Source organism: Anastrepha ludens, chromosome 6, assembly GCF_028408465.1.
Source record: "Anastrepha ludens isolate Willacy chromosome 6, idAnaLude1.1, whole genome shotgun sequence".
In the NCBI taxonomy this organism is placed as follows: domain Eukaryota; kingdom Metazoa; phylum Arthropoda; class Insecta; order Diptera; family Tephritidae; genus Anastrepha; species Anastrepha ludens.
In genome coordinates this window covers 69,292,945-69,320,596 of record NC_071502.1, presented here as the reverse complement: position 1 = coordinate 69,320,596, position 27,652 = coordinate 69,292,945, and the positions used below count along the sequence as shown (strand labels likewise).

The 27,652-nt window shown below is 36.8% G+C and overlaps 1 protein-coding gene across 1 annotated transcript in view; it reads right to left on the bottom strand.

Annotated features, from left to right (window-relative positions):
- The window catches only part of LOC128868613 (nuclear pore membrane glycoprotein 210), a 145,836-nt gene extending 118,894 nt beyond the window's left edge, over positions 1–26,942 (bottom strand). The window contains exons 1-16 of the mRNA XM_054110904.1: positions 26,602–26,942; positions 25,982–26,471; positions 25,467–25,927; positions 25,245–25,401; positions 23,815–25,185; positions 23,513–23,755; positions 20,499–20,776; positions 20,336–20,432; positions 20,095–20,227; positions 19,798–20,004; positions 19,595–19,705; positions 19,130–19,258; positions 18,862–19,061; positions 18,524–18,790; positions 13,453–13,578; positions 8,029–8,134 (exon numbers count right to left, since the gene is read on the bottom strand). Of these exons, the coding sequence (XP_053966879.1) occupies positions 8,029–8,134; positions 13,453–13,578; positions 18,524–18,790; positions 18,862–19,061; positions 19,130–19,258; positions 19,595–19,705; positions 19,798–20,004; positions 20,095–20,227; positions 20,336–20,432; positions 20,499–20,776; positions 23,513–23,755; positions 23,815–25,185; positions 25,245–25,401; positions 25,467–25,927; positions 25,982–26,471; positions 26,602–26,759 (4,534 nt within the window). The 5' untranslated portion in view covers positions 26,760–26,942. The remainder of the gene's footprint in view (positions 1–8,028; positions 8,135–13,452; positions 13,579–18,523; positions 18,791–18,861; positions 19,062–19,129; positions 19,259–19,594; positions 19,706–19,797; positions 20,005–20,094; positions 20,228–20,335; positions 20,433–20,498; positions 20,777–23,512; positions 23,756–23,814; positions 25,186–25,244; positions 25,402–25,466; positions 25,928–25,981; positions 26,472–26,601) is intronic.
- Positions 26,943–27,652: the final 710 nt, after the last annotated feature.

Below are 27,652 nucleotides of genomic sequence, written 5' to 3'. Positions count from 1 at the left end.
ACCGTAAATCGTCTTTTTCTAAAGGAGGTTCCAGAAATCGCCTGCAGCGCGCTCTATAATCAACATTTTCATAAATAAAAAATTTTGTTACGTTCTTGAAGGATGCTTTTATAACCGCCAAAAATTTTCAAATTAAAATATTCCGAAGTTTCTTCAGGATAAATCCTTGACAACCCGTCTTTTATTTGCTTCATAACTGCGTATAACCCCTTAAATAAAGATATAATTTTCAAAAATACAATATTTTGTTTATGCGATTTTATTTCATTATTTCAGATTCATGCGGTCTATGGAACGTATCCATAGTTATAATATGGGACTAGTGCCCTTTTTTATGCGATTTTATTACATTATTTCAGATTTATGCGGTTTTAGCACTTTTGAAACGTATCTATAGTTTTACTATAGAACTAGTAGCTTTTTTTATGCTGTTTCTTGCGGAACGTATCTACCGCATAAAAACAGAACCTACTGTATAGTACTGTATTACACAATGGTCTATCCACAGTGCATACAGTGTGCCAAATAATTCAGGTTTAATATATCCCTAATCAAGGCAAACCTATACAAGGTGGAGTCACTAGAGCAACAAGACATTTACGTACACTTTTGTTTTGCAATTTAGCGTTTCGAATGTTAAAATATAAACAAACAAACAAAGCAAAGTTTGACAATACATTCATACGACAGTAGGTTCTACGTTACCGAAACGACACGGATTTATATCGGGCCAAAGACTTGTCACTCCAGCACCATTCCCCGTAACAAAACTCAGATCACTTTGACATTCAAACGACCAAACCGCAAGAAAAGAAACAAATCAGCTGTTCTATTAACAACACCTTGCATGGGTTCGATTTGTCCATAATTGGCAATTGTATGAATGTGGTAGTTAACATTTTAGAATTTGCTGGAACTTTCACTAACATATTTGATAGTTCGAATTTCACATAATTTGAAGTTGTTTAAATCCAAATTACTATTTCGCGGGATTAAAATTTCGCGGGATTAAAATTTCGCTCTAGTTATTTTTTTAATGAGTTGGCAGCACTGTTAATAACATCTGAGCCAACTTTCATGTGAATGTCATGTCATTATCAGTAATATATTTACGCTTGTGTTTACCAAACGACCAAGAGTGCATTTTTCGATTTTTACAATGTCTGATTTGATTGAGCAGAGAAGTGCCATCAAATTTTGTTTGCGGAATGAAATTTCGGCTGCGGAAACGTTTAGCATGTTGCAGAAGGCATTTGGTGATTCGACCATGTCGCAGAAAAATGTTTATAAGTGGTACAAAGACTTCAAAGAGGGTCGAGAACGTGTTGATGACTTGGAGCGCTCCGGACGACCATCGACGTCAACACATGACCAACACGTCAATAAAGTGAAGGAGTTAGTGCTCAAAAATCGTCGGTTGACTGTTAAAGACCTTACTGCTATGATTGGAATATCAGAAGGATCTGTGAAAACCATTTTGAAAGACCATTTTGGCCTACGAAAAGTCATATCTCGTTTGGTACCGAAAACTCTCAATTTCTTGGAAAAAAGTCGTCGCGTTGATGTGTGTGAAACAATGCTTTCAGACTATCAGGACAAGCTCAAATGCATCATTATGGGAGATGAGACTTGGATTTATGCTTACGACCCTGAAACAAACGACCAATCAAGCGAATATCGTGCTAAAGGCGAGGCCAGACCGAAAAGAGCACGTCAAAGTCGTTCAAAAATAAAGGTCCACCTGGCCAAACTGTTAAGAAGGAATATTATTTGAGCGTTATGCATCGTTTACGTGAAGCAATTCGTCTAAAAATACAAGAATTATGGGTCAACAACACTTGGTTTTTGCATCACGATAATGCACCGTCTCACACTGCACTCGTTCTTCGTGACCATTTCGCCAAAAATTCCACGCGTATCGTTCCGCAACCACCGTATTCGCCTGATTTGGCTCCGTGTGACTTCTGGTTATTCCCAAAACTCAAGAGACCACTCCGGGGAACGCGTTTCGAGTCGATTGAGGAGATAAAAGCTGAATCGAAGAAGGTGCGGATGGCTATACCGGAAATGGACTATTTGGCATGTTTCGGGGATTTGAAAAATCGTTGGCATAAGTGTATTTCATCAAGAGGGGATTATTTTGAAGATTTTTCATTTTACAACCAAATTCACCTTACTTTTTGCCCTATAATATATGTAATATAGGTATATACAGTAGGTTCTGTTTTTATGCGGTAGATACGTTCCGCAAGAAACAGCATAAAAAAAGCTACTAGTTCTATAGTAAAACTATAGATACGTTTCAAATGCTAAAACCGCATAAATCTGAAATAATGTAATAAAATCGCATAAAAAAGGGCACTAGTCCCATATTATTACTATAGATACGTTCCGTAGACCGCATGAATCTGAAATAATTAAATAAAATCGCATAAACAAAATATTGTATCTTTGAAAATTATATCTTTATATATCTTCCATACTTGTAGGGTTAGCATTTCTGATGTAATCTGTGATGAGTTTTTGCTTAGCTGGTTTAAAATCTTGTTTATATGTACAATTCCCGATAGGTCGACATGCATTTTGTAATTTAAAAAAAAACCGCACTATTTCAAAACCGCATAAAAAAAAGCCGCATAAAAACAGAACCTACTGTATATATATAATATATGTAAAAAAAATTTTAGAAATTAATAAAAATAAAAATAATATAAAAAAAGACGCTTACGTGTATTTTATATAAAAGTGTTGCAGGGTATCAATGTTCAGGGTATCCAGGGCGCATCGGTAAAAAAACAAAACAGTGGAAACTTGCTTACCACGTAACATTGCCGTCAATAGCACGTACATATTGTAAGAATTATTTCAAAACGTCTTATCTTTCTATGGCGAGCCTAAAGCCCGATCGATTGCAACCGGAAGTAGTTCTATCTACACAATTACCCTATGTTCCTGATAATCCAACAGACAAAGTGTGCGAAAAGAACTTAAATGGGAATCCGTAAGCAATCATTTGTAGAGAGTAGAAATGTTACCTCGAACTTAGTCAGAAAAAAATTTAGTGTTATGATTTTTAAGTTAAGTTGACTTTCCGTCAAGAAAATATTATTTAGGAGTCAAAATGTCATGAACACTTGTGGTCGTGTGTTAACCAGAGAAGCTGGACTTCTACAATAGTAAAACCTAATATACGAGTAAAGGGTATTTCAAAAGAGGCGCCTAGATGTTGTTTTAAAATAAGATTCTTACAGGTTTGACTATTTTTATTCACAATACGGCTGCTAACAAATAAATCTGAAAAATTACGTCATGTAAATATCCATCATGAACACGTCTACGGTAAAATCCACTAAACAGTCGATTCATGAATGCCTAATTCTTCGAGGCATCGTCGAGATATCGAAGTTGAAAGTCGGTCAACAAAACTTTGCGCTACAGCAACAATATTCTCAACAGAGCGTCAGTTCTTTTTCTATCCTCGACAGAACCAGTTTCTTGAAGTTTTTTCACCAACCTTTGATTTGTCGGCTCATTTGGACGAATTTTGCGATATGTTGTTCATAAATATCGACCATTTGTACAAAAAATTTGAATAAATTTAACGCGTAGCTCTATCGTGTAAAATTGTGAATCTATCAAATCTTGATAGACGACATAAAAAATAGGTACCGTTTAGGAACTATTTACTACTGAACTATAGGCGTCACTTTTGAAAGACCCTTTACAATAAAGCCTAATGTAAAAATTTTGAAGTATTTTTCTAAGGAAAAATTATAGCAAAATTAATAGGCATTTTTGGAGTTTCATAATTTACTATACCAATTACAAGCGGCGTTGACACATTGGTAGTACAAAATATAAATTATGGTATTTCGGGATGGGAGTTTCTAATGTTTTTAATAGGTCTTAGCTAGGCACATTAAATAAGTAGCAGCAGCAGGGTCGATTTTGATTTTGTTTTTATTCGAAATGGTCTATTTCACTCTAAAATGTAAAATTTCGTTAACCTTTTCTGCCATTTTAGAGTACAAAACCAAGAACAAAATACACTCAGTTTGCTGTTTTTGCGCGACTACTGTTACCTGTTTAATATTTCGTTAATTCGCTTAATATGTTTTTACGGATGCTGTCAATTTTGGAGTTTTAAAATTATGATCAGAGGGGGTGGTCCCATTATAGTAAAAACACATTACGCTTAATAAGTATATGCATGCACGTAAGTTCAGTTATAAATGTTAATACAATAAATTGTAAAATGGAATAAATTTGGTATTGAGAAACTGGTGAAGTTAAAATTGGTATACTCATATGGTTTAAATTTAATATTTTCTTCACTTAACAGTGCAAATATTATAATTTTTTAGTTAACCTAACGCAAGAAATCGCCATTAAAAGGCACTAACCACTTATTTCAAATAAAAGCGAGCGTTGCAAATTTGAAAATTTTCAGCCCGGAATCCTTGCACATGTTAACATATTTATGTACAGATTCATACAGATTTGAAACACGCAACTCAGTTTATTTTTATTTTTTTATTATTTTATTAAAAAGGCTGAATTGTTTTAAATTTTTCAAAAAGCAACTGAAAAATAATTTATTTATTGTGCTGCCCGATTGACCTGGATAGAGATATCATAATGCCACCAAAAGTCGATTGACTTTAACAGCTATAACATCTGTGATGTGTCAGAACTTCAGTTTATGTTTATGTTTATTTATGCATTTACAAAATGGCTCGCTTTTCACTTGAACAAAGTTGGGAAACATTAAAAATCATTTTTCAGATCTCATTTTCACACCAGTTCACACGAGTTGGGTGCGAATATTGGTCAGTCGGTAACATTCGGCTATTGTTTTTTTTTTTATAAATTTGCGATCTTTTGTTTCCCCAAATGAAAGAGGATAGCATAGACGGTGTTTAGACAGGGCGGCTTTACGTGTTTGATCTTTTGCGCACTAACTTCGAAAATCGCATAGTCAGCCGAGCCAATTTAACTCCATGAAATAATTTTTTATTTATGTTTTTTTTTGTGATGATCACCATGTATAATTGACGCTTCTAACTCTTTGATATCAGTGTTAAAAAAGGTCTCTCCACACGCCAATTGCATCACATTCACACAACGTATAAAATCGGTTGAGTACATATAGAAAAGCCACAAACCATTTTGAAGGCTTGGTCCTGCCTACTAAATTATTAATTTTACTACTTAAAGCATTTATACTATAAAGGTGAAAGTCTGTACGTTGTCCGCGCATCATTACGAAACGAAAACACCAAATGACTTAAAAATGTTTATACATTCATATTTTCACCCAATGAAGGTTATAGGCATGTTTTTATGATGGAACTTCCTTTCCACAGCCCCCAGGCCGCGCCACCACTCTCATTCGTCACTAATAATCGAATATTTGCTTAAATTTAATCTAAAAAATCTTAGTTTTTCCTATTTCCCACTATTTATAGCACACTCTATATAGACTTCATAATCCGCATAAGCTGTTCAACTATGACCCAAATGCAAAGTTCAAAAACGGTTTGAGATAGAAAATTAATAAAAATAATTTTGTTTGATATTTTTCTGATTGATTGTTTTGATTTTATTCAACGAGGCATAGCAACGGATGCCGGGTATTGTAATATTATATTATGGTTATTAATAAAAAATTATTTTCTATGAAATTATTGTTTGAAATTCTTTTATATACATATGGGCATTTTCACGGTAACGGACGCGACATTTGTACGCTTTTAAGTGCGTCCAAAACAATGAAGACAAAGTAAAAGTTTATATATATTGATATTGTTTTAAAGGGCTGACGGAGGGCTAATATATACGGGAAAGATCTTTTACAAATAAGTACGTAGTTATAAGCAATTATAAAGTCATACGGACGCGACAAAAAATAGAAGTTTTTTTGAGGCGCATTCAGAAATATACAAAATTCAGCAAATTAAGGATTTTTATATACATACAATATATATGTTAATAAATGCGAACAGATGACTGTTACTCGTAGGTTTATGAAATATGATAATTTTCTCTTCGTTTTTTTTAATTGAGTATAGAAGAAATACGGACGCGACATAGCGGACGCGACAAAATTTTCCATGAGCTAAGAAATAGAATTTTTTCATTATAACACTTCTATTTTATTGAAAATAAAAACTCAAGAAATATTACAGTAAAAACGACTTAAAAAATTAAGAAGAAAGTTATTAGCTTTTAGGATGGTCTATTTTAATTATTTTCTTTAATGAATAGACCGTCCGAGCAACTTCAATATATTTACTGACGAAATATGAAAACCAATGCATACTTTTAACTCCTTTGATATTTGGAACATTTTGCCATAATTCTGACAGTTGATTAGAAAAACTATCAATTTGTGTTCCAGAGATATACAAAATGTGAAGTGGCGAAAAAATTCCACTCTAAGATACCGCAATGAAATTCAGCTGCAAGTCTTGGAATACTAGAAAGAATAAATTTATTTTTGAATTGGGAAGTGCTTCCATCAGAGAAAATATAATAGCTGGTAACTCCTTTGTACTGGTTTTGTAAGATATTGATCATTTTGGAAATAAAGCAGTAAACGTCGAATTTACTGTGAGTCAATCTATCACTGATAACAGAATAGGACTTGGTTTCACCAAGAACCCAAGCTACGCACGTAAACACTGTTACTTGGGAATAACTAAAGTGGGCATCTTGAATTTCATTTTGACATGTCAAGCGATAATTTTCAGCAAAATCAACTTGAATAACAATTTCATTAGGTGCTAAATTTTTCTTTTTAATTTCAAAGTAATTTTGTTGGTGGCGTTTAATAAAACAATGCATTTTAAAAGCTGGTAACGGAATCTCTACATCATGAATTAAGTCGCTTAAAGGACCAATAGTGTAGTTTAAAGTTATGCGATCGTCTACTTTTCTCCACTGTTTCCATTTGATTTGCGTATCAAATTGATTAATAAACTGTATTGGAACTAGATCGTCTTTAATATCGCGTACACAGCTGTTACAAATATTAGCCATGCACTTTTCATTCATAACGTCGCAGCAAACTGATGTAACACGGTCCTTTTCTTTCTTCTTTTCTAATAAATTGCTATCACTTTTCATTTTTTGTGATAATCTTTTTCGGTACTCTTGCTTTCGTTTAGCTTCTTTCTTCTTGTCTTCATGCCATTTCTCGACGCTTTCTTTCATTATCTCTCTATATTTCGTTGTTATTGCTTTTCTTGTTTCTTTTGCCGTTTTTGCCATCTATAAAATTTTAATCTTGTGCAATCTCTAAGACTTTATTTAAAATTTAAGGTTCGCGGTAACGGACGCGACAAATTTCAAACACCAATAAATTTTATTAATCGTTTTTGTCGAGAGTCAATGGCTAATTTTCTTAAGTGAAATAAGTTATTTGCTTAAAGTCTGAAAGCATTTTATACTTCAACACTTTTTGCACTAATGAGAACAATAAATGCTATTTTTCGGTAACGGACGCGACATATGAATATAAGCAGAAGTAATCAAAAAAAAACTACCGTTATTCGATCTCCACTAACTCTCTCTGCTTCTTAAACATTATGTTACTATCAGTAGAAGATTTTTAAATTATAAAAACATCATAGTATTGCTTTGAATAAGGGAATATTACAAGGAAAAAAGTTGGTATATTTGGTCAAAAGAGTTAGATTTTTTGTAAATTTTGAATATTCGTTGTATATTTCGGCTCAAAATTAAAAGAAAAGAAAAATTCTTTTATATTTATAAAGTAAACACATTTGAGATTTATTATTCATCAACAAAAAGTTCTCAGGAACAGTTTGAGTTTTGCACTCGTGGTTGACCTTTTTGTGAAAATGCCCATATCCTAAATCACTCAAAACTACTCCTACGCGAGCGGGGCCGCGGGTTAAAGCTAGTATGTTATAAAAAACGAAAAAAAAGTTGAAAAACTTCCTCAACCATAGAACGAATAAGTAATTCATGACCAAATGAAACTATGCAAAAATTTTTACTCACCCGTAAATTTGTCAATTGCTATAATTTGGTCGTCCGAGCTGCTCCACACTGACGACAATGTTAGCGGTGACTCGAAGCAAATGATGTCGCCCACAGAGAAAATTGTCTATAAACGCACTCGAAATGCAAGGCAGGAGGCATGTCCAACGCATAAACAGGTGACAGCAACGCCAGTAGCAGTAGCAGCATTAAGCAGCCGATGAAATAATACGGGCGAGTAGCCATGGACAGCATCACAATTGCAAGAAACCACAGGAACGGCATCGGCATCCGTAACACAGTTGTTGGAAGTATTTTACATTTTGCATTTTGCATGCGACGTGCATTGACGTCGTTTTCAAGATGTGATATGAGTATTGAAGCATGGTTGGGCCCGGATTTGAGAATGAATGGGAATAAATAAAAATAACCTTTTACTACAAATACAAAACAACTGTTGCATTTTTTAATAGTGATTAATAAAAACATAGACAGTGGCGGTCAAAATACATTAGCGCGCCATATTGCAAAATTTTGACTATATTTATTTTTTTATTTAAATTTTTTTACAGAAATATGGTTCATACTATAAGAAAAAAATTAAATTCGTACAAAATTTAAAAAAATTAAAAAAAGTTCATAAAATATTGGGTAGTCGAAAAAGTATTATCGTATTTTGGCAATAGATGTCGTTGGAGTCATCTATCTCCAGTGCTACCAATCACATTGTGTCATATCATATGGTACTAGAAAGGTGACATTTTAAGCTGCATTTAACCAAAAAAAAATTATTGTAAATTCGGATAAGTTGAAAAAAAGTTATAGCTGTTCAAAAATGAGTGAAAATAATGAAGAAATTCGCTATATTTTGAAATTTTTGTATAAAAAAAGGGAAGAATGCCACGCAAGCCACCAATGAAATTTGTGAAGTTTACGGAGACGATGCTGTATCAGTTCGTGTAGCACAACAATGGTTCGCTCGCTTCCGTTCTGGAAATTTCGATGTGAAAGATGCATCTCGCTCCGGTCGACCTATCGTGGAAAAATGCGATGAAATTATGGAAAAGATTGACCAGGACCGTCACATAAGCTGCCATGACATCGCCAAGGCACTAAACATTCATCATCAAACGGTTTCGAACCATTTAAAAAAGGCTGGTTACAAAAAGAAGCTCGATGTTTAGGTACCACATGAATTATCTGTCAAAACTTTTAAGGACCGAATTAACATCTGCGATTCTTTGCTGAAACGAAATGAAATCGAACCATTTCTGAAGCGAATAGTAAGAGGAGACGAAAAGTGGAACAAATACGACAATAATGTACGAAAAAGATCGTGGTGCAAGGGTGGTGAAGCTCAACAAATGGTCGCAAAGTCAGGATTGACGCCTCGAAAGGTTATGCTGTGTGTTTGGTGGGATTGGAAAGGAATCATCCACTATGAGCTGCTCCAGCCTGCTCGAACGATTGATTCTACACTTTACTGTCAACAACTGATGAGTTTGAAGCAAGCAATCGAAAAAAACGGCCAGAACTGATTAGCAGAAAGGGCGTCGTCTTCCATCAGGACAACGCTAGGCCACACACATCTTTGATGACTCGGCAAAAAATGGGAGAGCTTGGCTGGGAAGTTTTGATGCACCACAAAAGTTTTACACTGATGGAATAATGTCTCTAGAAGAAAAATGGCAAAAGGTGGTCGAACAAAATGGTACATATTTGGTTTAATAAAGTTCATTCTAAATAGAAAAAAAAAATGAGTTGAAGTTTGATTAGAAATACGAAAAGACTTTTTCGACTACCCAATATTACACTTTTCAGACAGAATTCTTGAAAAAGTTCTGGGTATACAGTTTTGTAACCCATTCTTGTTGGTAACACTAAAAATTATATGTCAAAGCTGCTGTCTAATATTACAGAAAAACTGTGCTTTTAAACTGAACTTAGAGTTTGTCTTTGCAGGGTTCAATTTGCATATGCCATCTTCCTGTGTGCCTGGTAATGAAGCGTTTTCTATAAAGATTTTTTTTGATTTGTTTGAAGGGATTAAGGGATTAAGGGATATGTTGTACATGTATGTATGTATTATGTCAAAACACATATATGTACGTACATAGGCTAGGGCATCAGTGTACATACGCACATACAAATATGTACATGCATATGCAAAAGATAATTGTTTTGGCATTTGTTAGGCAGGAATTTGATCATTAGGATATTTACTCCCTAATTATTGCATGAAATTGAAGGCGATGCGCGTGAGGTAGGTCATGGTTGCTTCAATACATACATATGCGTGCAACACTATATTTAATAAAGATGCAATTGAACTTAGTTGTCCCATATATGCAAATACGCTTCTTTGAAGTTTTCCTTTATTTCAAAGTTTTATACTATCTAGAAAATGCAGGCATAAAAATGTATGTAGATACATATATTTTTCTCTGTAATAAAATGTAAATGGAAAAAAGTTTGGTTTGCCAAAGAAACAAATAATTGCATATTCAAATGTAAATATGATAAGGCGATGCGTCGTGAGATAGGTCATGGTTCCTGCAGTGCGTATGCACATATGTACATATGTAACACTATAAGAATTGAAGGTCCAATTGAACTTTTGCACAAACATAACTAACATAATATATGTATGTATATATTGATATACATATACATACATATGTCAATATACCAAAACACTTGTATGCTCTATGAACTAATTTCGTCTCAAAAAATTAGTAAAACTTTTCACCAAATTTGTATAGTTTTAAATTTACTAAAACGCACATACCAAGATGCAAGAGGCCGTTTTATAATGTATTTTTTTTTTTTAATTAAATCAAAACATTAAAGTTACTTTGATTTGAAATGTTGGCGCAAATAGTAAATATTAATTCAAATTCGTTCATCAATATCATTTATTTGTTTGAAAATATAAATTGAATAAATTTTCGTTTATCAAGGGAACATAGTAGAAATGCACCAGCAAATTCTTTGCAAAATGCCGTCGGCTATTCGTCAATTTGATTTCCTACAAAAGCCAAAAACTGTGCAGAGCCAATATACTAAGGAGAGAAATCGGTGTAAACAGCTCTGTTAAAAGTTTCACCACACCGCGGCGGTGGTTGGACTTCATTTTTGACAATTCACACTATTCGTAGCTCGTGAGACTTCTCTATACATTAACGTACTTCCACAAACGAACTTGTTGGTGGTATAGCACCATAAACCATGTGGTTTGAAGGGAATTCAACAAAGTTATAACAGACAGACATAATATATGTATATATTTTTGGATACTTTGCTCTTTCTAAGTCACTATTGAACTTAGCGTATGTATTTGTTTTCTATGTTAGAGTGTCTGTAGCTAGTCTACAGCGTTAACATTCTTTCTTCCTTCATGCAAACGAATTTTACTCAACTGCTGTTTAATTTGACCAGTTGAGTATATTTCTGTCAACTTTTGGTGGAAATTATGTCTGTGGTGAACTCCGCGCGCAAAACGAGTACCCCTCAAAATTCCATGCGTTCCTATCATTGAGACTTCTCTATACCTTAACGCTTTCTGGGAGTTGTGCGCATAAAACATTAAATATAAAAGAAAAGGATTTTGTAGTGGAAATCGTCTTTCAGCAGGAATGAAACTCCATCAAAAAACTCGTCAAAGTCTCTCTTGAAGTTTTAGGGTGTACACAATAAACTCAGGAGTTGGCATGTATTCATAAGTGTAGCGTCGGTCAAAATATTAGGAGCGCTACAAATTGCCAATTTTTGACTTTTGATTTATTTTTTGTAAATTTTGACGTGATAACGTCTTATAATTCGATTTAGCCGGCTGCACGCACGAAAAAATGTGTCGTTACCTTGCTCATTAGTGTTACCTTGCTTATTTGTCGTTACCTTGCTCATTGCCGTTACCTTGAATGAACTGCAAGCGAAAGCGCGGAACGAACGACAAAGCAAACAAAGCAAACGAACGGCAACGTTCGACATCTTGCTCTCTCCTACTTAAGTGAGCGTATATATGTATGCATATGCGCATATGTACATATGTAAATTCACGTATTTGTATTTGCATATGCCTTCTTATTGATTATTATTAATTTGATTTACTTGAAGAATTTAAAATAAAACCAAGTTTGTTAATAATACCTGTTGTTTTAATGTTATTATTATTAATTTTTTTATTATATATGAAGGAAAAAATGTATGGTAATATTTACCATATACCTTATAAGATATGTTTATACTAATATAATATATTACAATATATGTATATTATATAAACATGCATATACATATACAATTTCGCGCAATTTTCAAAAAGAACAAATCTATATGTAAAGATGCATACAAGTCATATGGACATATCAAATATACGAATCTATTCCGTACGCAAGCAAATGTAAGCTAATGTGCTTGAACTGCGAGCGGGAGCGCGGAACAATCGGCCTCCGCGTTCGGCAACGTTCGACATCTGGCTCTGTCCTACTTGAGTGAGCATATAAATGTGTGTATATGCACATTTGTATATAAATTCACATACTTGTATTTGCAAATGCCTTCTTGCTGTGTGCATGGTAATGAACCATTTCTCTGTTGAGAATAGGACGATGATAGAAAAAGTAGGAAATGAAAGGGACTGTTTCGAGTGTAAAGTGTCTTGTCGATGATGGTGCCTCTTAGTGTTGTTGACTTATTAACGTCTGATGCATAATCGAAATTGAACATATCTTTCGTGAATTTGATAAATGTTTCGTCATTTTTCACGTTTGTGTAAATGTAACTTGACCTATTCCATTGCAATTCCATTTACCTCCTCCTCTATATCCATACAAAATATCTATCAAACAAATAAAATTAAAATTTTGTTTTGAAAATTGCAACCCTTACATCAGTATTTTCTTACGACGTTGTCACGTTAAACTATCGTCAGTAAACCGACTTTACAGACAACCTCTTTTTTTTTTAAATATCGTTCACACTACAAAAAAGATTACGTAATCAAAGTTCCAAACTTTGTACAAAACTTAAAAAATCCAAAAACCTTCATGAAAATTTCAAACCTTGTAGTCAGAAACTAAAATAAAAAAATTGGAGCGTTCTGTAAATAGAAGTAAATACTTCTATCAAAGTATCATGAAAATCATGTACGAATTTTAAGCTACTTTAAACTTCCACACTATTACGTTAAAATTAAATGGGCTGCAAAATTACATACGCAGATTTTTTTATATTAAATATATAATTTGTGGAAGGGTTAAGTTTTTCTTGTTCTTTTCTCAAATGAAATATGCAACATTCACGCAGGGCGTTTGGCTACATTTTCGTAATATTGACTGTTTTTCGAGAAAAGAAAGCACTAAATGCGACGACCCTGTGTTTAGAATTCACAAGAAAATTACTAAAACTGTAAACACTCACATCTGCTAGAGCAACAACACTCACCTTAGTTGGGAACGTGTTCTTCGAATCTACTACTGACAGCTTGATGTAATCCTCAGCATGTTTAACTCCAGTCGTGTCCCTTAAGCTGATAGCAATCATGTTATTTGTTTCACGTGGCAGATTTATCTGTGTAAAGGGAGAAAGCAAAACACATACATACATAAATAAAGTAGTGCAAAATAATCTATATGACTTATGTATATGGAAAAATTAAAAACTTTAAACTTTTTCAGCAATAATTTCTCAGGAAATGCATGGAAAAGTTTAAGTAAAAATATATAAAAGTAAAAAATTTGGCAAAAAAGTTGCAGTAACATTCTCAGTGCTAGCGCAGCCTCGGAAGATCAGGAAGGGCCATTCGAATAATAACAACAACAAATGAGACTCTTAAAAAGGAATGAGCGAGGAATAAACCACTTTGAATTCACAGATATACACAATGTGCTGCGGCATTACGACAAACATAGATTAGGCAAGGTCATACCGAAACACCCACGTGCATGCATATAAATAACTGCTGCATTCATTCTTAGTATGGCTTCAAACTTTGCAAATATCCTGCAGGAGGACGAAACGCTTCGCAATTGTTTTTATTTGTATTTTACAGTTTACTTGTATACATATACATACATATATGTATACCAATAAAAAATGCATACATACATACATTTGCATAATACAATAACCCAGTTGGAACCTTTATAAATAAATACAAATTGATTGTGCTTTGTTTGGGTAGACCGAGAGAAATTAAAGTTGTCTAGTAATTCTTCATTATAAATCCATCCTTAAGAGTAAGACCTTATTTCCATCCCCATGGCAGCCGGTTCTACGTTACCGGAATGACTCGGGTTTTCCCCGACCAAGGGCTGCCGCCCCAGTAAACTAGCCCTGTCTAGTAAACAGTATATCACAGGAGCAACTCCTCGCAGCAACCTTGCTCCAAATACTTCTCCTCAGGGCTGGAGTTGTATGCAACCCTGGGCCAGAAGTATTCTATTGCTGCGTCTGCCATAAACGGCTCCACCCGAACTCCACCTCGTTTAGGTGCAACAAGTGCAACGGGTGGAGCCATCTTAAGACCTGTTCAGGCCTTAAGACACATAGGGTGTGGACCACACGGTTGTGGCCTCGTGTTGCTCCCGCCAGCAGGCGTCTAATGCCTCTACGGCTACTACCCCGCCTGATAGGTCGGCACTGCCAACCGCCACCACAACTAGTACCTCTACGGTAAGGAGCCTATCGGAGCAACACCACTCCCCTGACTTAACCCATCCCCTTCCCTCCTGCTCCAACCCCAGTGCGGGGACAAACCAGCAGCTCCTGGTCCCCCGCACAGTCTGTTCCGTGTGTCAGGCCGTAATACCTCGGAATCTGGCATCAGTCAAGTGCAATTCTTGCAATGGCTGGTGCCATTTTCGGAGATGCTCCGGCCTGCGCACCACCCGTGAGTGGACAACTGGCTACGTTGCCCCCTGCTGTTGAGCCCTGTACCCGCAACCGCCACCCATGGCGCGGCCGCCCACCATCATCAGGCCGCAACAACAACAGTGGATTGCACAGCAGGCCCAACGTAGGCAAAACCATGCGTCCCTCACCCCCCCGAGTTACAACGACATCACCCAGAAGCTTTAAGCTTCTTCAATTTAACTGTTACGGACTCACGAGCAAGGTCGACGAGATAGTTGACTTCATGAGCCGGCACAGTATCAAGATAGCTGCGGTCCAGGAAACCAAACTGCACGCTTGGTCCTCTCTGATCACCAGGGATGGCTATAACGTGCACAGACATGATCGCGAGCGAGACAATGGTTAGGTGGTGGCTTAGCGTTCATAGTCCACCATACAGTGCAGTATCGTCTTATCGATGAAGGCATCGATCGCAGGGACAGCACCTTAGAATGTCAAGGGATAGCTGTCCGATGCCGAGCTTGAAATTTATAATATTTACATATTTATTGTAGGTGACTTTAATGCGCATCACGATCTTTGGCATTCAAGCATGCCAAATGATCGTAGGGGACAGCTATTGGCAGATCAGATAGACGACTCGACATTCAGCACTGTAACCGACGACGCCCCCACCAGGGTAGTGGGCAATTGCTGCAGCTCGCCTGACATCACAATTGCTAGCGCAGGTCTTATAAATAGCATAACCTGCCGACCTATGCTATCGCTGGCATCAGACCACTTGCCCATTATCATCTCGATCGAGAAACCTGCCGACTTTGTTTCCGCGGATCACCGGTCATAAATCAACTTCAACAAAGCTGATTGGACCAGATTCGCGGAATTTACTAAAGACATCTTCGCCGCTCTCCCCATTCCCACCGATGTGCGCGCAGGCGAACGCGCATTCCGCAAGGCGATCACAGCTGCCGCTGCTCGCTTCATACCCGCTGGAAGGATCCGGGACATAGGTCCCAATTTCCCAGCTGAAGCAGCTGTTCTGGCGAACGAGCGTGATCGCCTACGCCAGGCCGAGCCAAGGGATCCTCGGCTAAAGGATCTCAATTCCGAGATACGCCAACTGATAACTCAACACAAGCGGAACAAATGGGAGGAGCATTTGAAGTCCTCTAACTTCACCTCTGGTGTGAGCAAGCTCTGGTCCACCGTAAGGTCCCTGTCGAACTCGACGAAATGCAATGACAAAGTGGATATCACCTTCAACGGTCGTGCTTCGTCGGATCCGAAGAGATGGGCGTGCTATCTTAGCCGGCAATTTATTCTGCATTCTCCTGCCGACAGATCCAAACGTAGTGCCACCAGACGGCTGCATAAACTGATATACAACAGTGCGCCACTTGCTTTCTCCAGCGATGAGGTTCAGGAGGCCATCAAACACATGAAACCATCCAAAGCCATTGGCCCTGACGGACTAAACATGCTGATGTTGAAAAAGCTGGGTCCATTGGGAGTAGAATATCTCAGCAAGGTCTTCAACTTGTCTATGGTCATTCTCATCATTCCTGATAAGTGGAAATTAGGGAGAGTGGCCCCACTACTGAAGCCTGGGAAACCCGCCAACCAAGGGGAGTCTTATCGCCCAATAACTCTCCTTTCTCCAGTAGTGAAGACTCTTGAGGCCCTTCTACTCCCACTCTTTACGAAACACCTGACCCCAGCCTCACACCAGCAATGGTTTCCGAAGAGTGCATAGCACCACCACGGCATTCACCGCCATTTACACCCAGGTAAACCGCGGCCTCAACCAAAACCGCCGCTGCGAGAGGAGTGTCCTAGTAGCGTTGGACCCAAACATCTAAACAGTGGAAAATAATGCAAGGTGTACCGCAGGGTGGTGTCCTTTCACCCTTGCTTTTCAACTTCTATATCTCGAAACTCCCCCAGCCACCAGAGGGACTCTCCCTGGTCTCATACGCTGACGACTGCACGATAATGGCGACGGGCAATGACATTGATGGCCTATGCTCCAAGGTAAACGACTACCTCGCCAGGCTTTCTCGCTTCTTCACTGCGAGAAACCTACAACTTTCTCCCGCTAAATCCACGGCGACTCTTTTCACCACCTGGACAAAGGAGGTCAAGCTACAACTCAAGGTGGAAGTCGATGATACACAAATTCCGACGGTTAACAACCCCAAAATATTGGGAGTCACCTTTGACAGCTTGCTCTCCTTCTCAGCGCATACAACCGCTATTGCAACTAAAGTACAGAATCGCAACAAGGTTCTCAAGTCGCTCGCCGGCAGCACTTGGTTCAAAAATAAGGAAATGTTGCTGTCGACTTTTAAAGCAATAGGCCGACCGGTTCTAAGCTATGCCGTGCCTGTCTGGTCGCCTGGAGCCAGTGATTCGTAGTGGATGAAGCTTCAGACCTGCTAAAACACTGCTTTAAGGACCGTGACAGGATGCCTTCTGACGTCACCTATACAACATCTACATAATGAGGCCCAAATGCTGCCTATTAAGGAGCATAACAAATTGCTCAGTAAGCAGTTTCTGCTAGGGTGTTACCGTAGGCTTCACCCATGCAGACACCTGGTCGAGACTGAGCCACCTCCCAAGTACATCTCCTCAACTACGCGGACGTGATCTCAGACAAAACCAAGACAGCTACTGGATCGGACAATGTACAGACAGGCCGTAAACGACATTCATCGGGAGACTCTCACCACCTTCTTAAGCTCCCGACCCACGAATGCCGTTATCGGAGTCCAACCGCCACCAATTGCAGACGAAGAGCTCCGACTTTCCCGAGAGTCCCGCGTAACCTTGGCACAATTACGTTCTGGATATTGTAGCAGGTTAAACTCCTACTTATCCAGAATCGACCCCGACATACTAAACATATGTCCAGCGTGTGAAGGCACCCCGCACGACACTAACCACCTTTTCACATGCCCCATTAAACCCACTCATCTAACACCCCTCTCCCTCTGGGCCCAACCCATCGAAACAGCTAGTTTCCTGAGCCTACCGTTAGATGAGCTAGACGAAGACGATCGGTGATTACGCTACACCGACAGAGCAAAGGTACTGCTACAACAACAACAACATAAACTCGCCCTAGCAATACAAAAAATTTGTTTGAAATTGTGTGCAAAATGCATGCATAAACGCTTAACCGCACAGTCCTAAAGGAGCCAACATACACACAAAGATTTATATGTAGTGTGCACGAGTCAAGAGTATAGTAGACAAAGTCCAAAACATTTCAATGCTCTATTTTTGGGATTTTTTTTTTAATTTAAATTTACAAAAGTTTGTCATGAAACTATTTGCCACGATTTATTTGCTTTTTTATAAGCACAAGCAAGCAGTGTAAGGTTCTGAGAAGTATCTAGCCTCGGTGTGTACATTACTGCTGCGAGAAATGATTGAAAAAAATTTGCAACGCCGCTACGAAAACCCGGAAGCTCTACACTGTGTACTCCATATTGTGTGCAACATAAGGAAGAGTACTTTTTTAAAGTCACGCTGCAGCCGACAGTTAAGTGCCGGTGCATGCGATATTGTTTAAAATGATTTTCGTAACTCTTTAGCTTTAAAGTTATATGCAACACTATGCAAAATGAAAAGCAGATCTTTTTTTAAGTTTACGCACCCCAATGGTCAAATTGTTGCCTAATTGTATATCCACGATATCCTTGCGCGACAAGTCGTACTTCAGTCCATTTACATCGTCAATATTATGCGAGAATTCATTGCCCAAGTTGTCGTGCAAGGAAATTTTCAGCGCAAAATTCATTCCACGTGGTATGTGTGATTCGCTTTGCTTCAATCGCGAAGTGGGATATGCCAAGGAAGCCAAAATATATTGTACATTTTTCACTTCAATGCCGACTGGTAGGGTTTGCTCGAAAGTTTTCGCCTGGGAAAGACAAATGCCAATTAATCTTGTTATCCAAATTTAAAGACAAGCAGCAAACTTGAAGAACTTACAATAATCAGGTCGCGTCCTAGCGTATCCTGCGTACGCACAACACCGTCGGTGGAAACCTTAACAATGCCATTACTATCGCTATCCAGTTGGTAGACAACATCATCTGAATTTGCTTTTAATTGTATCGTGCTACGTGGCGCTACTAGAATCCAATCCATTTTGATGTGTTTGGGAGACTCAAGCTCCAATATTTTGAATACTGCAAGTATGTTAAATTGTAGTATTTGAAGTGGATATATGTAGAAAGAGATAAGCCGCACTACTTACCAACAACTTCAACTGAACTTGTTATTTTTTGACCTGTAGGCAATTCAACAGTGGCTTGAATTTTGGCCTTGCCGGGATTAACAGCCTTTACACGCACTGATATGAGATTCGAACTTTCATATTCGACACCTATAAGCATATAATGCAACAGTATTTCTTTGTGGTTAAAATATTCATAGTCTAATCAATGTAAACATAAATATTTTAAGCTTTTTGTGTCAGTTCCGTATCTGTGCCTGAACGTAAAACTCTATCATTCAAGCTCATCAGAAAACATCAATAATTTTCTGCGAATATTTTGTGAGCACGATTTGAAGCACTCCAAAATTATGCCGTATCGAAATATTCGCTTCATTTAACTGAATTACTGTCAATATATTGTATTGCTAACAAGTTTTAGATATATATTTCCCTTACTTTATCCTATTCTAGCAAGATATATGTTCTTCACGACTATTAACATACCAGAATCCGCAAATACATTATAGATGTCTACCACATCCGGTTGATTTGTTGTCCAAGTCACACGCATGTTCTCCAACGTGCCCAACACCATAGGCGAGAGATCAGGCACACCTGCAATTATTTACATTTACATTTGCATCGGCCATCTACCATACAGACAGAACACAAAAGGAGCATTTTATATCATATGGATAGCTACTAACCCCATATAGCTGCCGGCATCACTGCACCGCTACGTATGCGCACTAACGGTGTCTTCACTTGTATATTCACAAAAGGTACAACATGCACTTCTACTGTGTCAGCGGATATGACCACTTCTTTGCCATTTCCGGGATTTGTCATAATACATTTACCGGTGATTTTCGTTGTACCAAGCTTATGTGCAGTAACAATAGCTGACTCCATGGCTGAAATTGAATAGAAAAGGTTAGATTATGATTTATAACAAATACATGCATGTGTGTGGGTGAGAAGCAGAAAATGTTTTACAAACTTACAAATAACTTTTCTGTCATGCACATAATAGACAATGTTCAGATCCGGTTGTGGGCCACCATGATAGTAAATTTGTACGATGGAACCAACAACTAGTGTGGAATTCCGAGGATAGAGACGTAGTGGTGGAAATACCTGAATGGGAGACGTGAGGAGGAAAAGTGAGATGTAGATGTGTCCAAATATTTAATAAAACAATGTAGAAAACGTAACCATTTATGGTTGTGTATATATAGTATGTACCTGCACATTTACAGGTTCACTGGCAACCAGCAAATCGCCACTTCCGGCCGTAAAAACAATTTTCGTCTCACCAAGATTATTGCCGGTTACAATGTATCTACAAGTATTGGGAAATGTATTCACTTAATATTTATGAATTGTATTAGTTTTTGTTCTCACTCACTTCACTTCGCCCTTCTCCAAATCGAATTGTTCGCCTAAAGTCACGCTTAGTATATCTCCATTGAAAATCTCTTCAGACAATTCGTAGACATGTAAATTGAATGGGTCTATTTTTAATAAATTATCATTGGAATCATACAACTTAACGATAGCTTCTATGGATTTTGTGCGTTCAACACGATCGGGTGCTTCGACACGAATGGAGCCGATTGTAACAACAGAAATTGAAAGATGAGCCGGCTCCGTCATTAAACAACGATCGATGACCTCCAGACGTGCCTTTAAGAAAGTATGAAATTATTTTGTTAAAAAAAAATTATTTTGTGAAAAAAAAATTATTTTGTTAAAAAAAAATTATTTTGTGAAAAAAAAATTATTTTGTTAAAAAAAAAATTATTTTGTGAAAAAAAAATTATTTTGTTAAAAAAAAAATTATTTTGTTAAAAAAAAAATTATTTTGTGAAAAAAAAGTATTTTGTTAAAAACAAAATTATTTTGTTAAAAAAAATTATTTTGTTAAAAAAAAAATTATATTGTTAAAAAAAAATTATTATGTCAAAAAAAAACATTGTTTTGTTAGGCTAGGTTAGGTTGAAGCGGTTGTCCTGTGGGACACACTCAGGCTCATAGCCCATTGTGATGCCGCGTGGGGAGCTTGTCCCTATCTCTCCTAAAACCAGGATGTGTTTTTCAAAAATTTTAAAATATCTCTGATTTCTATAGTACTGAGGTCTTCTAGCTCATTAAAAAATTGTCTGCCCAGAATAGTAAACCTGCGTCTGGATAGAGCAGGGCAGTGGCACAGTAGGTGCGAGATTGTCTCTTCCTGGTCCTCATCTAGACAACTTCTACAGAAGTCATGTGTTTGCATACCCATCCTTTGGGCGTGTCTACCTATTAGGCAGTGCCCCGCTATGACTGAGATCAATGTGCTAAGACTGTGTTTATTTTGGCTTAGCAGAGATTCTGTGCGTTTAGCATTTAGAGTCGACCAAAGTTGACGGGCGATTTTGCAGGTTGCTTCATTTCGCCATCTTTCGTTTGCTTTCTTTACAATTTCTTCAAGGATGTGTAGCTTGGATGTTTGTAAGGGTATCCCTATGTCATTATCTATGTGCTCGTCAGACAATTTAGTGCCGAGTCTTGCTAATTCATCGGCTCTACAGTTACCCTCAATGTCGCGATGGCCAGGAACCCATGTTACCTTTAGGTGAAATGACTCAGCCATCTCGTTAAGAGATGTGCGGCATTTCATGGCTACCTTCGAGGTTGTCGACTGTTTTGTGAGGGATTTTATCGCCGCTTGCCTATCAGTGAAAATGTAGATATCATTTCCGGATATCGCATCACACTGTATCAGTGTCGCGGCTTTTATTATTGCCATCAGTTCAGCCTGAAAGACACTACAGTAGTCGGGGAGCCGAAAACTGAAGGAGATCCCCAGATGTTCAGAATATACACCTCCGCCCACCCTGCCTTCGAGCTTTGAGCCATCTGTGTTTTGTTAAAAAAAAAATTATTTTGTTAAAAAAAAATATTTTGTTAAAAAAAAAATTATTCTGTTAAACAAAAAAATTATTTTGTTAAAAAAAAGAATTATTTTGTTAAAAAAAAAAAAAAAAAATTATTTTGTTAAAAAAAAAACCAAATTATTTTGTTAAAAAAAATATTTCTATTATTAAATTATTTTTTAAACAAAAACAAATTATTTTGTTAAAAAAAAAATATTTTGTTAAACAAAAATTATGTTGTTAAAAAAAAAATATTTTGTTAAAAAAAATTATTTTGTTAAAAAACAAAATTTGTTTGTTAAAAAAAAAAATATTTCGTTAAAAAAAAAATTATTTTGTTAAAAAAAAAATATTTTGTTAAAAAAAATTATTTTGTTAAACAAAAATTATTTTGTTGAAAAACAAAATTTCTTTCTTAAAAAACAAAAATATTTTGTTAAAAAAAAAATTATTTTGTTAAAAAAAAAAATTTTGTTAAAAAAAAAATATTTTGTTAAAACAAAACAAAAATTATTTTGTTAAAACAAAAACAAATTATTTTGTTAAAAAAAACAAAATATTTTGTTAAAATTATTTTGTTAAAAAAAAATTATTTTGTTTAAAAAAAAAAGTTTGTTAAAATAAAAAAAAACATTTTGTTAAAAAAAAGCAGCAATTATTTTGTAAAAAAAACAAAAGAATTATTTTGTTATAATAGAGATAAACGAAATAAGTTAAGGAGCTTTATGGTGTTTTACGTTCACCAAATTAATTTTTTCCATTTCTTGTAATTACTGTAGGCGCTTTTTTGCTCAAATGACGATTATAACAAATAAATTGTTGGATTTGAGGTGACAAAACCATTTGTCCTAATTATCAACGACTTATTGGCGCACCCTCGTAAACTAAGAAAAATTCCTGTCTCGATGCACCTTTTTTTTTGGATAATTGAAAGTTTTCGTACAGTTATTTGGACGAACTTTTGTACACGGATAAACAAAAGTCAGCTGAAGAACGTCCATCCTCACTTTTTATAGAGTATAGAAAATGTCACACATGCGCCTGGTTAGAGTATAACAATTTCAGAAAAATGTTAAAGCTCTAGCGCTTGGTGAAATAGATGCGACGCAGGTGCGAGAAAAGAAAACACCGGCCGCCGTAGCTGAATGAGTCGGTGCGTGACTACAATTCGAAAGTGCACAAGTCGAAACACCAAGCAAGAGACTTCAATTCATAGGAAAAGTTTTTGCTAATGGCGGCCGCTTCTCGCAGACAATGGCAAGCCTCCGAGAGTTTTGCTGCGATGAAAATGTTCCTCACAAATAGGAGGAGCTCGAAAATCCAAAGACGATGTAAGCGCCAATTATGTATATATGTAGGAGTATATGTATATATTTCAAAAAACTTATTGCAAAAAAATGTATTAGCAAAAAAATGTATTAGCAAACAACTTGAATCTTGGGAGTTTTTCGGGATAAGTAAGATTATTGTTAGTGTAATGTAATTAAAAAACAAAACTACTTACATGACCTACTCGCAGCGGAGTTATTACCAACTCCTTTTCTTTTGCATCATATTCCACGTTCACAACATTCTGTTCATATAATTCGAATTCATAGGAGCCACTGCCTTGTGAAATAGGTATGCGCTCGCGGCGATTTTTGGCCATAAAAATGCTGACATGATCACTGGGGAAAAGTGTGCTGTTCACAGCCATGAAACGAATTTCATTCTCAATAACAGGAGTGTATACTTCGCTGGTTTTGGGCTGGGAATAAAATAATTTTTTCAAATCTAAAAAATAAATAAGCAAAAAACTCAACTTACATTCTTCACACCAAAATTGGGTACTTCCGGGTAAATATCGTGTTTTCTCAACACTGTCGCATCATAGCGCGTCACCACACCTTTAATGCGGAAGTTCTGTGCCACATCCGCAATGGTGGTGATGAGCACATCACGTGCAGGTAGCCGAACTCCCGCGTAAAGCTCTTCTTCGGTACGGCGATAATGCATAATGGCATCATTTTGGTAGCGCTCATCACCAGCGGCAAATTCCCAATCAATAAACAGCGAAGTGATATTCATCAATTTCCTATTCTTTGAATCTTGTACCTCAATTTCTATTTCAAATTTATCATCGCGTTCTTTAATGTGCAGCAGAGAGTTTTTCACCTCCATTGGACAAGAAGTACGCAGTTGCTCTGTTGCATAAAGATTGAGGAAACGAGGTTTAACACAATAAACGGTCGTACTAACAATGGATATATACGGTTGGAAATTTGAGTGCAACAGAGCATTGTGTATATTGAAAGTGAACGTGGTTCTGCCAATTTTGCGGCACATTACATTGAATACATGCATCGGTTCTTGTGTCTCAAATTCCAAGTCGTTAATCTCAGCAATTTTTTCATCATATTCTACCGATTTTGTTAATTCACTTTCTAGTGTGAACATTTTTTGTGGACCATTCGATAAGATAATGTTGCGCGATGCACCGATAGGCAATACTACTTCATTTTCACTTGGATTTATAACTAACAGTGGTTCAAAAACACTCAACGTTACCTCGTCCTTAAGTACTCTATCTTGGAATTTATATGAGACACGGAAATTGGTAAGACCAATGGCAGTGCTGCGCAGATGTATAACCTGGCAGGCATCATCAATCATTTGTGTAGTCTGCTCGTTGTAGTCTACTTGGAAGATCTGATTCGAAAACTCATAATCGAAAACGAGGTTTTCACAGCGAGTAAATGGAACGAATGTCTGATTGACATACGCGTACATAGCAATATTCAGACGCACATAATCTTTCAGCGCTGTTTCAAAGTTATATTTTAAGATTTCCAATTTAACAGGTGGCAGGAAATATATATCTGCTTGCCGTGTAATTTTAGGATTTTTTGTCAACGCAACTCTAATGCTGGCATGTGTGGCAAGAATAGATCCCTCTTCCAAAGTATCCGCCTGTAAACGTTTGCTATCCGTATGTCGTATAACTGTATTGGCGAGACCTGACTGTGAAATATGTAATGTACGTTGATTTTGCGAGTGCCAGGTGAAAGAACCATCGCCACCGCGTGCATGAAATTGAATTTTTTGTGCCTTTATAACATTTGGATCAAAGGGAAGTATAACTTTGCTGGGCGAAAGGAAAAGTTCACTAAAAATTTGCAACTCTGCTTGGGCGGTAAGCTATGAAGAAGCATAAGTTTAATATATTAATGATACCTCGAAACAAATGCATCATTTACCTCTTTGAAAGAACCGTAAACTGGTGAAACACCTTCACGAATAGCTTCACCATATATGCGGCTGCCATTTTTATTTTTGGAAATTATATAAAAGAGCACGTCATCCAATTCAGATTGCATGGAGAAACGCGAACCCAGTGTAATCTTCTGATCATCACTAAAATAAAGAATATTTTAATTAATTAATTTCTATCAATAAATGAGTTTCATAAATTTAGCTACCTTGTGTACAAATCTAGCGCTATTTCATGCTTTTCGCCCTCTACTGTAATCCAATTATTGTGTGGCAATAGACTTAGGCCCAAACGTACCGGCTCAGCCACTGTCACTCGTGCACTAGGCGTTGAAGCTTTCACAAGTGTGCTATCTAAATTACTGCTCTCCTCGTCGATTGGTGCATTGCGGTCGCGGAGAACTACTACTGTTTTGCCAAGTTTTGAAGCGGTGGCGCTATTGCCATTTATTGATGCGACATTGCTATCTTCTATTTCTAAAAAGTACTGTTCGTTCAATGAAATCTCCTGTAATTTACCCAATTTCATTTGCAGTATGCGAAAGTTAATCGTATCACCCGGAAGCAAAGTCACATCTGAAGGCTCAAGAATAATATTAGCCAAAACATTGATGTAGACTTCCATTTTTGGCACATGACTATACTCCGGATAAGGAATACTTATGGTAACCTAACAAAAATAATAATAGTAAAAATTCCCATAAAGAATAATTAAGTAAATTACCTTGGCAGTGCCTGTGTTGATGCCTTCTAACAACACCATATAACCTTTCATACGCTGTGCCTCAAATTTTTCCAATGCCGGAGGCACAACATGGTAGGCGCTCTCACTGAAAGTCAGGAACCTTAAAGCCGGTGCCCAATTTTTATTAGCGCCACGGCTGCTCAATGAAGAAATCACCCAACTGAACTCAATACCTTCCAGCGTTGTGAACTCGTTGCCTTGTGAATCCTCTGCGCGTAACTCAAACGTCTCCGGCGCCTCCTCCAGGAATAGTTGGCGCGACGTAGTGCGCACTGCTAATTTATCAATAACGTCGAGTATAACATCGCACCGCAAATTTTCACTTGTGCTGACATCCTCCGCCAAGACAATGGCAGCATTGTGACGAGGTTCATGCGTCAATACCGTCACCATTGCACGATAGGAGCACTCGCTCTCTATGTCTTCATATAAGGGAGTGATAAGTATCAAGTCTTGTCGCGATGATGACCTAAAAGCGTAAAAGATCAAAATTTTGATTTTTGCCAATTAGCATTTGCAATATGAGACAACGGGCAAATTGAGGTTAGATTTGGCGCGTTGTTGCAGCTGCTTGAAATATAAATTTAAGTAGAACTTACCATTTAAAACATCCCTTTTCAATAACTTCTAATGTAAAGTTTACTGAAATTTTGCTAAATATAGGAAGTAAAACACGCGGATAATTCAATTTTATTGCCGCTGCCGTTCTGCTCAAAGCAATTATGGTAAACAGCACCCAAAATAGTTTGCACGCCATTTGAGCAAATTTTACAAAACTCGAACAATGACTTTAGATGTGTTACTAGGTTTATAATGATTTATATTTTATCACACAAAACAAATATTATATTAATTGTTTACAAAAACCGCGAGGAATTACGCAAAATTGTTAAACCCTCACGTAGTTTACCGCTCAAATAAAAAGAAAATAAACCGGCATAGGGTTGCACAGACCGAAACGGTCAGTAGGAATTATGAGCGCTAATAACCCAATATAATAAATTGGGTGGAAATTAAAATTTGCATCTAAGTAGCATCAGTGAGGAAGCAATTTTTTTATTTATTACTTATTTTCATTTATTTATTTGTACAATAAATTAAATACTCTGCAAATACAATAGGACTCGCAGCGCTGGCGACGAAGACCTACAGCTGTCCTTTGCAAGGTATACAAAGCAATTTATAAATTTCTTTAAGTAATTGTATAGAATTCGTCTGAGTAGATCTACCTCTTTCAGAAGTTATACATTAATTGTATATTTTGAATAGTGGGAATTTTTATCATCTCGATGTGGTCGGATGTTGATGCTATTTAACTAACTTTTGTGGTTCCTTTAAAATATGTTAACATATAAGTAGATGATGTACTTTTTCGCGCTTAACTCAAAATCCGTAATTAAACAGCGAGATTTCCCATACACAATTTCTTTCCCAAAATCTGAGATTATAAAATAATCCAAGATAATAACGATACTTTTTGACATACAACCCAGTGTTTTCTGAGTCATCGATAATTATTATTACGAATGTAATGAGAAACATCAAGATAAAAACTAAATGAAATGGATGCCGGCAAAGGAAAAAAGTCTGTAGACATAATTCATTTTACAGAAAAAAGCGTGTGTCCATAAACGTTTTGTCATCTTATTA